This window comes from Palaemon carinicauda, chromosome 8 (genome assembly GCF_036898095.1).
Source record: "Palaemon carinicauda isolate YSFRI2023 chromosome 8, ASM3689809v2, whole genome shotgun sequence".
Lineage (NCBI taxonomy): Eukaryota > Metazoa > Arthropoda > Malacostraca > Decapoda > Palaemonidae > Palaemon > Palaemon carinicauda.
In genome coordinates, this window is record NC_090732.1 from 94041953 (window position 1) to 94057960 (window position 16008).

A 16008-nucleotide genomic window follows, 5' to 3' on the forward strand; every position below is an offset into this window, starting at 1 on the left:
ACCAACCATTTTTAAAATCAAATATTCTAGAGAAATTCAGTCTGTTTATAAACTCTAATAACATTCCATGTTTGGCTTGATTTTGGAATATAGAAGTCTTCACTTTTGTTTACTGAAAAATTCACAAAGAAAAGCCATTATTTAAACATATTACTAACACTTTAGATTATCCCCTTTGACCAAGGTAACCAGATTTACCATATCTCTCATACCCATATTAAAGACCATATGTTGACAACACCTTTGTTCTTTTTAAAGATAAACATCATGCCACTTTACTTTTGGAATGTATAAAAATTTCATTTATATATCAAGTTCACTGGATTTGGAGCATAATCAAGCCATCATTTTTGGGCATTTTGATTTCCCTTCATGATGGATATTTTAATACTAGTATTAAAAAAACACCTAACAGACTTGGATCAACTTTTTGCTATACATTACTTGCTAAAACTTTTAATGAGTAATCAGCTTAGCTTAGGTTCTATGGTGAAATGCCATTTCTAAAATCCTATTTTTTTAATACAGTAATTGTTATCTATCACGCCCTATTTTTTTAAAAACAGACAAAATATTTTTTAGAAAAAAATCAGACCAAAGGCTACTGTATTCAAGTTTCCATAAAGGATACAGTTGTACCTTGTTTTAAACATAAGCCTATTTTAAACATTTAATGCACACACATAAAAGTAAATAATTATTCATATACACCGTTGCCCGGTTATACGGATGAGTTCCATTCCTGAATAAACGTTCATTAAGCAAGAATTTATTCTTCAAATCAGATTTTTCCATTTACTTACGTTGTAAACAGTGAGATACATTCCTACGAGCTCACAAAGTTCACTTGTTTCCCAATACAAAGTTTAATACAGTGGAACCTCTACACACGAACGTATCTACATCCGAATTTTCCAACATCCGAAGTAAAATTCGAGCAAATTTTTTACTCTACACCCGAATTTTATTTCGACACACGAAGTAAGCAATTTTCGTCGTACCGGTTGTATCCGAATTTTTCTACACGCGAAGTACAATTCGAACACGTTCCTACTCTACACCCGAATGTTTTTTTCGACACCCGAAGTAAACAATACTCGTACGCGTAGTCGGTACTCATAGCGCCTGAAGTGTTTTTTATTTCCGCCGATAGAAGGCAGCACTTCAACCTCGGAGGGACCCTCAATTAGCGCGGCTTGGGTCAGTCCTCTGTTCTCGTCGGCTTCTTGCGGTTCTGCCCTGTGCGTTCTGCTATTAACTCTGTTTTAATCGTGATTTTTTACGTGCATCCATTAACTGTAATTTACGTAAAGTATGGGTCCTAAAAGGCTTAGTTTTGCAAGTGGTAGTGGTAGTGGTGAGAAAAGGAAGAAGGAAATGCTTTCTTTCGACGTTAAGCAGGAAATTATTGAAAAACATGAGCGTGGCGTCCGCGTAAGTGAACTTGCTAAACAGTATGGCCGTAATATGTCGACGATCTCGACAATCCTTAAACAGAAGGAAGCTATTAAAGCAGTGAAACCTTCTAAGGGGATCGCCATAATTTCAAAACGCCGTAGCCCTATCGTAGAAGAGATGGAACGATTTCTGCTAGTGTGGATCAAGGACAGAGAGATCGTTGGCAACACCATCACCGAGACCGTCATCTGCGAGAAAGCGCACGCCATCTTTACGAACTTGAAGGAGGAGAGCTCTGGGGGTGATGCTGGGGAGAGTTCAACCGAGCCTTCCTCTGATGATTTCAAGGCATCTCGTGGCTGGTTCGAGAAATTTAAGAAACGGTCCGGGATTCATTCAGATGTTCGCCACGGAGAGGCTGCTAGTGCGGACACAAAGGCTGCAGCTGACTTTGTCAAGAACTTCGAAAGGATCGTGCAGGAAGAAGGCTACGTAGAGCAGCAAGTGTTTAATTGTGATGAAACCGGGCTGTTTTGGAAGAAGATGCCCAGTCGAACCTACATCACCGCCGAAGAGAAGAAATTGCCTGGGCATAAGCCAATGAAGGATCGGTTGATTCTTGCCCTATGTGCCAACGGTAGCAGGGAGTTTAAAGTCAAGCCCTTACTGGTTTACCATTCCGAGAACCCTAGGGCCTTTACGGCACACAACGTTGATAAGGACCAGCTTCATGTTTTCTGGCGATCCAACTCGAAGGCCTGGGTCACTAGGCAATTCTTTGTGCAATGGGTTAACAAAGTTTTCGGCCCTTCTGTGAAGAAGTATCTTCATGAACAGAAATTGCCTTTAAAGTGCCTGCTTTGCCTTGACAATGCACCCCCCCCCCCCGGACTTGAAGAAGATATCTTCGATGAATTTAAGTTCATAAAGGTGCTGTATCTTCCACCGAATACCACCTCTATCCTCCAGCCCATGGACCAGCAAGTCATCTCTAATTTTAAGAAGCTGTACACCAAGCACTTATTTAAGCAGTGCTTTAATGTCACGCAAAGCACCAACTTAACTTTGCGTGAATTTTGGAGGAGCCACTTCAACATCGTGCACTGCTTGAAGATCATAGATCAGGCTTGGGTGGGATTAACTCGACGGACCCTCAATTCTGCCTGGAAGAAGCTGTGGCCTGATGTAGTTTCTTCCCGAGATTTCGAAGGTTTTGACCCCAAACCTGATCCCGTGGTGGGTGCAGCGGAAGCCGTAGAGGAAATCGTCTCCCTTGGCAAGTCCATGGGTCTGGAGGTCGACGCACATGACGTTACGGAACTCGTCGCCGAACATCACAACAAACTTACCACGGATGAGCTCAAGGAACTTCATGCTATGTCTGAGCACATGAGTGATGACGAGGAAGGGAGCGAGGAGGTAGAACATGTGTTAGGTTCGGCGCATATAAAAGAAGTGTTAGGAAAATATCAAGACGTGGTCGACTTCATCGACAAATACCACCCAAAAAAATTGCAGGATTGTCGTGTAGTTTCGCAGTTCGATGATGTTTGCCTAACTCACTTTCGAAACATTCTGAAAAGCCGTACCAAGCAATTATCTATCGATAATTTCTTTAAAAAAACTACGAAGCGAACTCGTGATGAAGAGGATGTAAGTGATTCGAAGAAAACGGCAAAGAGTGAAGCTGAAGAAATTCAGTCAATTTTAAGTGTAGAGAGTGAAAGTGATTAAAATTACGTAATCATCAAAAAGAAAATGTAAAAAAAAAAAATACAAAATAAAAAAAAAAAAAAATAAGCTAAGTTATGTTAAAGTTCACTTAGTGTAAGTTAGAATAAGTTACGGTAGTGTACGTTTATCGTAGTTAACCTCTCTACCTCCTCGCCGCCCGTCCGTCTCCTCTCTGCGTAGCAAGACCAACAACACCTGTGCTAGAGTTTCTAAGGTAAAGTGACGCTAAAAACCCGTTTCTTATTTATCATTTTTTGCTAATTCTTCTTATTTACATATCTATTCTTCTTATTTACATGTCTATTATCTAATTTAGTGTTCATTATTCTCATGGGAAAATTATGTGTAGTAGTTTATTAAGAAGTTATCATAGGTTTTTGGGCTCAACCACGGATTAATCCTATTTCAATGTATTCTTATGGGAAAACTCGTTTCTACATCCGAACATTTTCTACATCCGAAGTTGGTTCTGGAACGGATTAAATTCGTATGTAGAGGTACCACTGTACAGTATTGTATAGTATGTATTGTATTACTTTCCATTTATCATTACATATGTTCAAATAACTACTTAATTTACAGGTATTAACAGTTAGTTTAGGTATATTGAATGGTTCAAATGTATTTGGCTGTACAGTATTTCAGTGTGGTTATACTGTAGCTTTATTAAAAGATTTAATGTGGTGTTTTGTAGGGTTTGAAACAAATTAGGCGATTTACATGCAAAATGTGACTCACAACACGAAAAAATAACGTTACAAAAGCCACTTCAGAACGAATTAATTTTGTGTTATGAGGCATTACTGTACTTCCTCTGCCTGACGTAAGGTGGAAGAAGTGGACGAGACCAATTTACCGACCTCAAAGATCGTGATTCTCCTGCCACCTGTGCATAAGTTCTCTTTCTGGCATCCCTAGCCCCCTTGACCAAGGTAAAGCTACCTTAGCCTTGTTTGGTCTAGGAATATCATAAAAGAGATCAAGGACTGTGTCCTTTCTCTTTGTTAGAATTGGGTCCAGCTCCCACTAGTAATGATTTTCCTTATGTGATCTTAGGGCTGGTGATAGGCAGCATGCCCTCAGTGGTCCGATCCGTCATCAAAAGGCTCTTCCTCTCCCGAGCTCACATCTACAGGAGCCTAGGGCTGCCTAAATCGACAACAGGTTTACAAAAAGTGGAATTAAACCTCAAAGAAAGGCCGCTCCATGCTCTGGTTGTATGGGAGGAGGCCTGTAACCTGTGGAATGTTTCCCCGTAATTTTGTTGGTCTATAGTTAAAGTCCAGTTCTTGGGGATCATCTTAGCATCCTTTCATTCTAGAGGGTGGATGGTAAACTCTGCGAGAAGCGAGGTAGTGTCCTTTCTCACTCCTTCCTTTGGTCTAGTCTCCTCCACAGGAGTGGAAGGAAGGGCAGGCACCTTAGTGGACAAAGAACTCGGAACTATAGGATCCAGGTTAATCGGAACCAGTTTAAAGTTCTCTGTTTAAGAGACCTCCCTCAGAGATCTTGACCCTCTACTGGCCCTTGGGTGTTTTGAGTTCCCGGGAGGAGGAGTATCCACTTGCTGACCCTGTCTTGGGTAAGATGGAGGAGAACTCTTCATTGAGGAACTCGAGACTTCCAAAGGAATTCTAGGAGTGCTTCTAGGTGCCACCAAGGGAGTTTGAGCTGGTTCTAAGACCACCTGCTTTACTGCCAGGACAAAGTCTTGGAACCAGGATGAGGAGTGCATCCATATGGCAAGCACTGCACAAGCCTCTCCGATGAGGAGGGGAGTGCGAATACTGAGATCGCTGTTCAGGTGCAAGCCGGATCGGGGAGCGCTGCGAGACAACAGTATACGAGAGGAACTTTGCGCGTCCGCAGATAACTTGAGTGTCTATGTATGTTTTCTTTCTCCCGCATAGCACGCCAAAGCACACATGGTTTACATCTAGTAAAAGTGAGAAGACGAAGCCAGACTACGGAGTTCTCTATAAAGAGGCTGGTGCTGGCCTACCTATACTTGCATGCTAGATGACAAGTCCCGGTTTGCAAAGGTGTTTGACATGTAGAATGGTGCGTGCGAGCTGAACTCCGTCTGGGGTTGGCGTGTTAGGTTTGCCGCATAAGTGGGAGCACGTGGTGAACCCCATCCAAAGTTGGTGGGTGAAAATGGCATGTAGTTGGATGAGTGCGGTAAGCTCTGTTAAGAGTTGGTGTGAAATGTTTTTTGGGGTGTAGCTGTGGGCGCACACTAAACTCCCAGTGAAGTTGAGTGATGAGGTTGGCGCGTAGATGGTAGTGCGATCTGAACTCATTCACTCACTCACTTCTCTGGGTGAGAGGGTACGCAATAGACTCGACTCTCCATTCTAAATTGGTGAGTTTTTCAGCCCAAACACTCTGATGGAAGTCTGACAAACTGTACAGTAATACCTCGACATACGAGTGTCCCAACATATGAGAAATTTGAGATATGAGGAAAGTTTCGAGCAAATTTTTGCCATGAGATACGAGGATACGAGACTATTCCCTATGCGGCAGCTAGGTGGCCTAGTGTACGGGAGGCTGCTCAGAGGACAGCATCGCTCGCTCTTTCATGTCGGATCTCCGTCGTGTAAAATTATCTCCGAGCATCGGCCTTAGTGTTTGCATTTTTTACATGTTTTTTGTGTCAAACAGTACAGAATTAAGTGAACAAGCGATGGGTCCAAAGCAAGCCAGTCCAAACAAGGGTAGTGAAAAGAAAAAGCGTATGATGACAATCGAGATAAACCATGAAATAATCAAAAAACATGAGAGTGGTGTACAAGTGACTGAGCTGGCTCGCCAATATGAGAGGAGTACATCAACAATATGTACCATCCTCAATCAGAAGGATGCTATAAAAAGCACAAAGCCTTCCAAAGACTTTCCAAGGTGCACAGTGATATTCATGACGAGATGGAGAGGCTTCTTTTAATATGGATAAAGGAGAAACAGTTGGTGGGAGATAGCGTGACCAAGACGATCATCTGTGAAAAGGCTAGCGGAATCTACGATGACCTGAAAGGAAAGCAAACAGCTCAGAGATGGGAGACTTCGACACCAGCGGAAACCTTCAGAGCCACTTGTGGTTGGTTGGATAATTTATAAAAACGGACTAGGATACTCTCAGTTGTGAGGGATGGGGAAGCAGCATGTTCCGACTCGAAAGCTACGGTGGACTACATCAAAACCTTTGCCTCAGTTATTGCAGAACAAGAATACATCCCACAACAAGTGTTCATCTACGATGAAACTGGCCTTTTCTGGAAGAGGAGGCCCAGGAGGACATTCATCACGGCAGAGGAGAAGAGACTACCGGGCCATAAACCCATGAAGAACTGGTTAACTCTAGCCTTGAGTGCCAATGCCAGCGGTGACTGTAAGGTTAAGCCACTGCTGGTGTACAGTACCACTCAGAAAACCCACGTGCTTTCAAGAGCCAAAGAATCTTGAAAGAAAAACTGCAAGTGATGTGGCGCGCTAATGCTAAGGCTTGGGTTACGCGGAATTTCTTCACAGAATGGGTTAATCTGTGCTTCGGTCCTGCAGTCAAAAAATATTTGGCCGAGATAAAGCTTGCCAATGAAATGTCTCCTGGTCTTCGACAATGCCCCTGGTCACCCTCCTGGTCTCGAAGAGAACATTCTTGATGAGTAAAAGTTCATCAAGGTCCTTTATCTCCTGCCCAACACCACGCCACTCCTCCAGCCCATGGATCAACAAGTAATTTCCAACTTTAAAAAACTGTACACGAAGCATTTGTTCAAGAAATGCTTCGATGTCACAGACAACACCAATCTCACCCTTCGTGAATTTTGGAAGGAAATTTCAATATCGTCTATTATTTAAAAATTATTGACGATGCATAGCAGGGTGTCACACGAAGAACTCTCATTTCAGCATGGAAGAAATTGCGGCCTGCTTCCGTCGCCGAAAGGGACTTTGAAGGGTTCAATACGACAGACCCTGATGAACCCAAACCTATTGTGGTGGATGAAATCGTGTCTCTTGGAAAGTCCCTGGGGATGGAGGTAGATGAGGCAGACGTGAGCGACCATGTCGAGGAGCATCAGGAAGAGCTCACGACACCGGAGTTGATCGAGCTCCAAGAGATGCAATATTCGTAAGTGTTGCAGGAGCTCAGTAGCGAGGAGGAGGTGGAAGAGAAGGACCGCCTTTCTATGAAGGAAATCAAAGACATGTTAGCGAAGTGGCAGGAGTTTTCCAATATTATGGGAAAGAGGCACCTAGACAAGTTGGTGTGTGGTCGTGCGTTAGCCTTTTGTGACGACACTTGTTTAGGTAATTTTCATAACATTTTAAAGGGGAGACCAAAGCAAACCTCCCTAGATAGGTTTCCTTTTAAAAAGGCCGGCAAAAAGTGAAGGTGAAAGCAAGTCAAAAAGCGAGGCAAAAAGAGCCAAGCCGGAAGAAGAAAAGTAAAACAATGAAAATGAAAACAAAATTAGAATTAAGTTTAGTGTAACGTAAGATTAACATATATTCTTAAGTGTGTGTACAGTAAGCTAATTTCAGTTTAAATTATGTTACGTAGTGTTACAAAAGTTTAGCGTACCGAACGTGTTGCCGTTAAGTCTCTCCTCCCCTTTCTCTCTCCCTCTTCCTCTGCACATACCGCCGTTAGCCTTTACTGTCTGTCTCCAAGGTAATAACTCCATAATAATGTCACATTTTATTGCAGATCATAACCAGTACATAGGTATCTGTTATTTTGTGAGCATATGTTGTAAATTAAAACAATTAAAAACATGTTTTTCCACTGTAATATACTGTTTTTAGGTGTTTTTTTCAGAGGGTAGGGACGGATTAATTTTTTTAATTATTTTATATCGGAAAAGTTGATCTGATATACGAGCCAATTGACATACAAGCTCGGGTCGTGGAACGTACTAAGCTCGTATTTCAAGGTATTACTGTACTCCTCCTTCCCTTTAAGGGAGTGTTGCCTAACGTCCAGCTCTCTTGCACATGAAGATGTATTAGTTTGCTGAGGGGGAGAAGGATGATGACAAGAAGACAACACATAGGGTTCTACCCCTTAAGAGGTAGAAGACCCATGCTCCAGGGTGGAACTTGGCCTCTCAAAGCGACAAGTATTTTGATGTTTCCTATGGACACCACGACAGGGGACGGGAGCTGTAAACAACTGCCTAAGTCCCCCGTTGTCAAGCTCTGAAAATCTACACTCCGAATTGCTGGAACGTGGTACAGAAGAGTCTTGTTCCTGTTTAAGGAAACCTCTGGGAGGTGACCACTCAGGTAAAAGTTTCCTTTCCAACGGGAGGTTAGGACGATTGACACCTGTTGCCAATGAGGGAGGATCATTCCGTGAAGGGAAAGATGGTCCCACAACAGCTGGTGAAAGGTATCCAGAACAAGGGACATTTGTGTGTCAAAATCCAGATAAAAATGAATACAGTATAACGACAAAACAAATCCTGGTAGCCCCAATGAGGACAACAGCTAACATAGCGCATCAGTGGAAAGAAACTCCCTTGCGGAGGAGGTCTGAGCTGCTTCTCAAGGGGACACAAGCAGGACTTAAGCCCCACATGATTGTCCAAGAGTCACGGTGTCTCCACCCTTACCCGATTGATCCCAGGAGGAGATAGACCGGGCAGAGTCAGAGTAACGGGATCGAGCTGCCGGAGTACGATGGCAGATTTTCTTTGACTTCAATGATGAACCCGAAGGTAAAGAGTCCATCTTTGCCTTCTTCCAGCATCTATTAACTCGCTACCACTTAGAGGAAAGCTACTTCCTACACACGTTACATGTAGACTCCTCCGTACACTGGACAATGGACACAAGGAGATTCATCCATACATGTGAGTACCCTCTACGCAGGACAATGGACATGAGGATCAGTTTCCAGCACAGACACAAAGGTGCGGCATCAGCACCTTTCCCTGCCTGGAGAAACCCGCAGTCTCAAAAAGGAATGCACACACTCTTACACTCTAAGAAAAAAGGGAAAGTTTTAAAACTTAAGGCCAATATGTTTTATAAATCAAGTCAAGCGGAGGAGAACTGACAACGTGTGTTCTCTTATGAGCTGAAATAAAAAGTGGTTTGTGCTGGCTACTGCATTTGTGAATGGGGTGGTTGGTCTAACCCTTGCTAACTCCCGACTAACTACCAGAGAGTATCACCTCGCTAAAAGTTTTACAGTTAGTTTCAGCATTCTCTGAAATATCTCTCAATAAGTTTAGTAAAGAGCCGAAAGGTTTGTATTTGGTGGCAGAACAAAAACATTTTTTATTAATATTAAGGTAATAGTAACTAAAGCGCGACCGTTATAAAGTATATCTTATTTCTGTGAATAGCAAAACCGAAAAATTAAAATCCCAATACGATATTTTCAATACAGTAGTGTCCCCTAATAAATAAAAGAAAACAATACTACAATATTAAGAAAACAGAGTTAGTTGCTGTATGAAACATGAACAAACAATTTATAATTATAATTCACAAATTAAAATACTTTATAATTCAATAACTAATAATAATCTTTGTTGCAAATTACCGATCAAATTAATGTAATAAAAATAAAAAAAAAAAATGAAAAGCTAGAGTAGTCAGTTCGGGTGTTAAACCCACTAACAAATTGAAAATTTAACTTTGATATACCAATACTCAACAGTTTATAAAATATGGGAGAAAAGTATCTTAAATAGCAGTATCATAATATGATAAAATGATAGTTGAAGCATTTATTGTTTCTTTTAGGAAGTAAAAATAAGATCCTTCAGTTCAGAAGTTTGTCATAATCAGCTGATTTAGAAAACATAGACGTTACAGAAGTGCCATCAACTTACAAACGAAAACAATGGAAAAGATTAATATTCACTGTTTTTATCTCATAGTTCAATAATAATATGTGAATATTAGATGCATTATCATTGGATACAGTTAAATGGAACATCAGTTTTATCCAAATCTTGTTTATATCACATACAGTTGTTCATTGGTTTGTTTTTGTTCCTCAAAAAGGTGGTGCAATCCTGATCGAACTAACAGCTGTATTTGATATACAGTACTGTATTCTGTGGACCTTGTAAATATTGTAAATACTTACGATAAATCCTAAATATAGTAATCGTTAATGTATGCTGGCTATTTTTTCCATTTGCTGCTATGGTTTTGCTATTACATAATATACGCTGTGTATAATCGCTGAACGTGACATGTATCAACCTTGTCAAATACTTCCTTAGCTAGCTCTGACAGGGGGAGTTCTAGTCACTGTCTTGAACCCTGGGAGCACAGCACAGTCTGTCTGTTGTCACTTTCCTGCCTTCAATAGGATATCTAGGGTCTTTGCCAAGGTTGTTAACCCTCCTGATCAGGGACAGGACCTGTAGAAAGGAAAATTCTGACTCCACTTCCTCAGACTCTGTGAAATACGGACCGGTTGCTTGTGCTAACCGCCCTACGGAGTCGGGAGAGTACTCATCCCAGAAGAGGCCCCTCCTCTCTGAAGAGGAATTGTACTGCCTCCCGTCTTCTTGTTTGAATACTGTATTATATCCAAAGAGGGTTGGGGGTTAAATACTTATCTACAATTTCCATATTTGGGGAAATAAAAGGTCTCATGGGCAAAACTTTCCCCTTTGCTGAGGATCTCCTCTGCCTACTATGTGGTGAACGAGGAAAAGAAGGATCACCAGGATCTCTCCTACAAAAGGACCTATAGTCGTCAGCCGATCTCTTGGCTTCCTTTATAGAGTCTAAGCTTTCCCTTCTTTTGAATCCCTACAAAAAGGATGAACAAGGGTCCTCTGTCACATTTGAGTACGCAACATCTTCAGGAGACTCTGGATCCAAAGGTGGTTGCCTAGAAGAAAAATGCTTCAATGACGGTTTGGTGCTTTTAGACAATATCGATTGGTGATAATCTGTAATTTTCTACATACTGTAGGAGATGTATCTTGGCAATCTCTATCTCCAATGCTTCTATGGATGGGGATTTAACGCTAAAGCCCAGTTAGTCGCACTGGAGTACTCACCCTGCATTCAGCAGGTAATTGGACTGTGCTGAGGGTTCAGAATTGGTACGCTTGCACACAATTTCATTATCTATCCCATATATATGAGATTAAAGGGGGTAAAAAGCGCAACAAGAGCAGAAATACACATACCAACTGCGAATGACTGTATGACTGTATTTTGAAAAACAAAATACAGTCATACCTCTCTTCACGAAAGAATCTGCCTACGAAATTTTCATGCTGCGAAACGAGATATAAATATTTCTATGACTGCGAAAAAAGTTTCATGTAAAAAAAGAGAGATTTGCCATCCAGGCTGGGAAAAAAATAGTCACCCATTAAAAAAAAGTTGAAGAAAATGGGTTTACACATTAGAAAATGTAGCTGTAGTCTACAAAAGGGGAACTATAATAGTACAGTACATATGGTACTGTATATTTTGTATATGTACAGTACTATACTGTATGTATTGTATTATTTTCCAATCATTATTACATTATGTTCTAATAACTACTTAACTTACAGGTATTATCAGTTACTTTAGGTATATTGAATGGTTCAAATGTATTTGGCTGTAGAGTATTTCATTGTGGTTATACTGTAGCTTTTTTATAAGATTTAATGTGGTGTTTTGTAGCGTTTGGAACGAATTAGGCGATTTACGTGTAAAATGTGACTCACAACACGAAAAAATCACTTTACAAAAGCCACTCTAGAATTAACTAATTTCGTGTTGTGAGGCATTACTGTACATAGATACAAAAAATACAAATTATTTCAAATTCATGCATTTTTTATTTTTTTTTTTTTTTAAATAGTTTTATGTCTTAATTTGTATTTGTTAAATTCTTATACTTTGGTGCCTTAACATTTTTTTTTTTTTTTTTTTTTTTTTTTGCAGTGCGCCCTACTCCCTTTAGGGCTCAGACATGGTAGCAAGACTTGTTATCAAGCAGCTTAACAGTTCCTGTTGTTTAACATGTGCAACCTATGGGGGCATGTGTAACATTAGGTGTACAAATGTAATTTTGCCTTCCCCAAGTAAACCAGGTGTTTGAAACATCAATATAGCTAGTCTTATCACAGACAGTTATATTATAGACCATGGATGCTGCACAAACAGTAAGTGGATCTTTTAAGTGAATATAGGATACATATTTCAAAACTTATTGCCTTGCTAATAAAATTAGAATTAAGGATTTAAAGGAGTAATCGTAGTTTTGCTTTACTATGAGTGACTAAGACCTGCCTGGAAGAGGCTACATATTTGTTATCAGAAACTACTTGGAACAAATCTGCTCTTGTGTGGCTTTTAGTGAGTGTTCCCCTATTGGCAACTTTGTTTTAAACTTCCACTCAAAAAGATTAAAATTCTGTTCACATTTCTTTTGTCTGCAGTATTGTTCAAAGCTGTAGACAGTTCCATCCACATTATATAATCTATTATATGTTTTTACATATGGAACCCGGAGGGATGGTACTATGAAGGATTTTTGTATCTTATATTTTTTTTGTCTGTGAGACTCTACAATCAAGAGGAGGGGCCTCTTTCTGGTGTTAAGGTGAGTAAGTAGAGATAGGTCAGAAGCATGACATAGTTTGACAATCCCTTTGATCCTAACTGAAATAACCTGTCAAATTACATTAGAATTTAGCCCACATATTTACACTTATGTTGGTCTTTACTTATATTTATACATGTAGATTAAATATTTAGATAAAGGATTCCTCAAGAGGTTGTGCATGGGGATTTTTGTCTCTTCTGGATTTGAAGACCTGTATTTTCTCAAGCATGGAATCTATTTTTTCTCAATTGTTTAAATATACTTTTTTTATTTTTGTAAACAGTAAGCGTTTCTTTACCGTGCATGATCTGTCCCCTTCTCAGTCACCATTTTAGAGATTTTTATATGCTTTTAATATAACTTTTCTTTCCTAATGTGTGTAAAGTTTACTTAACCTTAAAAAATATCTTACCTAGAAAGTATACTGCTCCTCTCATTTACGACTCCGTGCATAGCATTGCGAAGAGAGACGGGGAACTCAAGAAATGAAAATGGGGAGATTTGAGGTTCTAGCTGGGTCCCCCTGCCCAGTGTTAAAAAAAAAAGAAAAAAATGAGGGGTGGTTTCCAGTGCCCAGTTCTCTTAACTATTTACCTTTTGCCCAGATTTCTAGATATTCCACCATTTTATCTTTTTGTGAAGTGAATGGTGGAGTGTGCTACACCTGGCCACAGTTTGCAAACTACTACAACGTGACTGCGAGCAGGTCAGACAGTGCATAGCCAATGGTGAGCAGTTAAGGTTGTAGCTTGCGATCATGAACCTGTGAAATAGCGCTTTCTTAAAAGTGCACAAACACCTAGCATTGCTTTAATAGGCAAACAAACAGGTGTGGGAGAGTGCAATCACAATCATGTGTGATATTATTACCCTATATGTGCGCAATCACAAAAAGCCAAGGAGGAAAAAAGTAGCGTAAAATCTCGCTGACTCTTTCTTCATCCTCGGTGAGGATTAGCCAACACTGTCTCTTCCATGTGTGACTTACATGAAACTCCTATAAGTCGGTCTTAAAGGACTAATAGTCCAATAGGGGAGAATGAAGGGAGGAGGCCCTGTTTTTTTCTGACCAGCAGTGTGTACAAAGTCAAATGACTACATGACTAGACTGAGGGCACTTAGAGGTATGAACAGACACTCATACAGGAGTAGTTTCCTTCTGTTCAGTAAGTGTCATGATCTGGGCTGAATGAGTGTAGAAGTTGTGCCTAGCACTTATTTATCAACTATCCTTTGTCCGTCTCAGATGCCGTGGGCTTCAAATAAGCGTGCCTGTCATCATCACTAGCTTTGCAATCATTGAATACATGTGTGTAATTGCGTTCATGCATTCGGGACATAAGAAAATATCTCCCTTAGGAGAGAGCAGGCTAAAGGAGGTGCACAGGGATCCATGGATCGGGTGAGATTATAACAATGTGTGCGCTATTGTGGAAGCATGCCGTTACGTGCATAACAGACTCTAAATTAAGCATGCAAGTGCGAGAGCAGGCTGGTATGTGTGTGTGTGTAACAGAATCGGGCTGACCACAGACAAGATCTGGTGAGGGAGGGTTTTCCGATCTAGTCAGAGAAGGTTGTGCGCGCGAATAAGCGCGTTTATCAGATAACGATAAATCAAAGTCCAAACCTCTACTATTCCAGAGACATATTGCTTGTAAGTGAACACATTAAACACAGAAAGATCACAATCCCCTTTTGGGAAGGAGGACTTTTTCCCCTCAATTACATTTCCTTTCCGAACTCGTATGGGGCTGGACAATCAAGGAACTCTGACTTAAGGGCGGAATAATAGCCGGCCACTCGAGTTCACCCCTAATGACAATGTTTTAAGAAAAAGTTTATTCCTCTTTGGGAGATTAAATCCAAACAAATAGTACAGCATCATCAATGGAAACAAGTGTCCAAGAGTTAAAGAAAGAAAATTTTAAAAGCCCAATTAGAAGAGAAGCCAATAGCACGTCTGTTATTCAGCAGCAAAAATAGAATGACTTCACTGTACTGGCAAAAGGGCTAGGCTTCCCCCCTGGGCCGGCCGCTATCTACCAGCTATTGCCGACACTTCGTTATATGTTTTTAACTGCCGAGTTCCAGCAGCACTTGAATCGATTCTTACGTTAAAGGACAAAGGTTTGTATTCTGGTAGAAACAAATATCTTTTTGACTGTTAGTAAAATACTATAATGCACACAGCCCCATGGTAACTTACAGCAGGAATTCTGTCCACCATTTCTATTTTCAATCGTCTTATGTTGTCTTTCAGTTTCTGCTGTTCCTCAACCTTCTGTTTTTCCTCCAACTCTTTGCGCTCAACCTCCTCTCTTTCTTGTTGTTTTTTGCGCTCCTTTTCTTGGTCAGCTCGTAAACTTTCTTGATAGTCTTCATCTTGCTGCAATCTTAGAGCAGCTGTAAGCTCTCTCTCTTGTCTGAAATGTTTAGATGTTTACGAGAGAGGGTTACATTGAACTGTCTCATGCTAAGCTACCTGTTGTACATATAATTCAACAATTTTCAAGACGACAGAATGGAATAATTTCAAGTAATGAGTTGGCTGTCAAACTCAAGTTCTACATTAACACCTATTAATCTTGTATTTGGAACTTACTTGTTCATACCTTGAGTCAAAAGGATTACAAAAATGTTTGATTTTGTATAATCTTACTTACTTAAAATAAAGGTGAAGAAAAATATCTAACAGTAATTATAGTCAATAATTATAATCATGAGCAGAAATTAATACTAAATGATAATTAATACCGTACTGTACAAAAATAGAAAAATTAAAACATTTATAAATTACACTTGATAGTGTTTCATATCAAAAATTTCTTATAGTTAAGCTTTACAAACTCTTACCTTTCTGCTCTGGCTACTACAAGAAAAGCTTCATTATCCCTAACAAGGATTTGGAGCTGAGAAGTAAGCTGCTCTGGAGGAATTGGTCCTTCTAAACGGCCAACGACAGTCATTCGACCATCTCTTAAAACAATAAGGGCCAAAAAAGGATACGCATTTTCTCTTAAAGCTTGAGAAACACGATAACCCTCGGCAGTGGTGACGGAACATCCCCATAATATCAAATTATTATTTATGTATTCCACCACCCCATTATCTGACAAAGTAGTCCTGTTAAAAGAGAAATAGATAATATTACAGGACTAACAAACGAGTTTTTGTTTTAAGTGGGAAAGAGAGAACAAAAATGATTAATAAAAATATTTTCCTGTTATAAATTAGAGGTACTGTACTTTAGAAATTTACCATATGTTGCAACTTGAAAGATGCAA

At 40.1% G+C, this 16008-nt stretch overlaps 1 protein-coding gene across 1 annotated transcript in view; it reads right to left on the bottom strand.

Annotated features, from left to right (window-relative positions):
- The window catches only part of Faf2 (Fas-associated factor 2), a 135246-nt gene that overhangs the window by 749 nt on the left and 118489 nt on the right, over window positions 1–16008 (bottom strand). Inside the window, exons 5-6 of the mRNA XM_068378761.1 lie at window positions 15578–15847; window positions 14931–15147 (exon numbers count right to left, since the gene is read on the bottom strand). Coding sequence (XP_068234862.1) covers window positions 14931–15147; window positions 15578–15847 — 487 coding nt within the window. The remainder of the gene's footprint in view (window positions 1–14930; window positions 15148–15577; window positions 15848–16008) is intronic.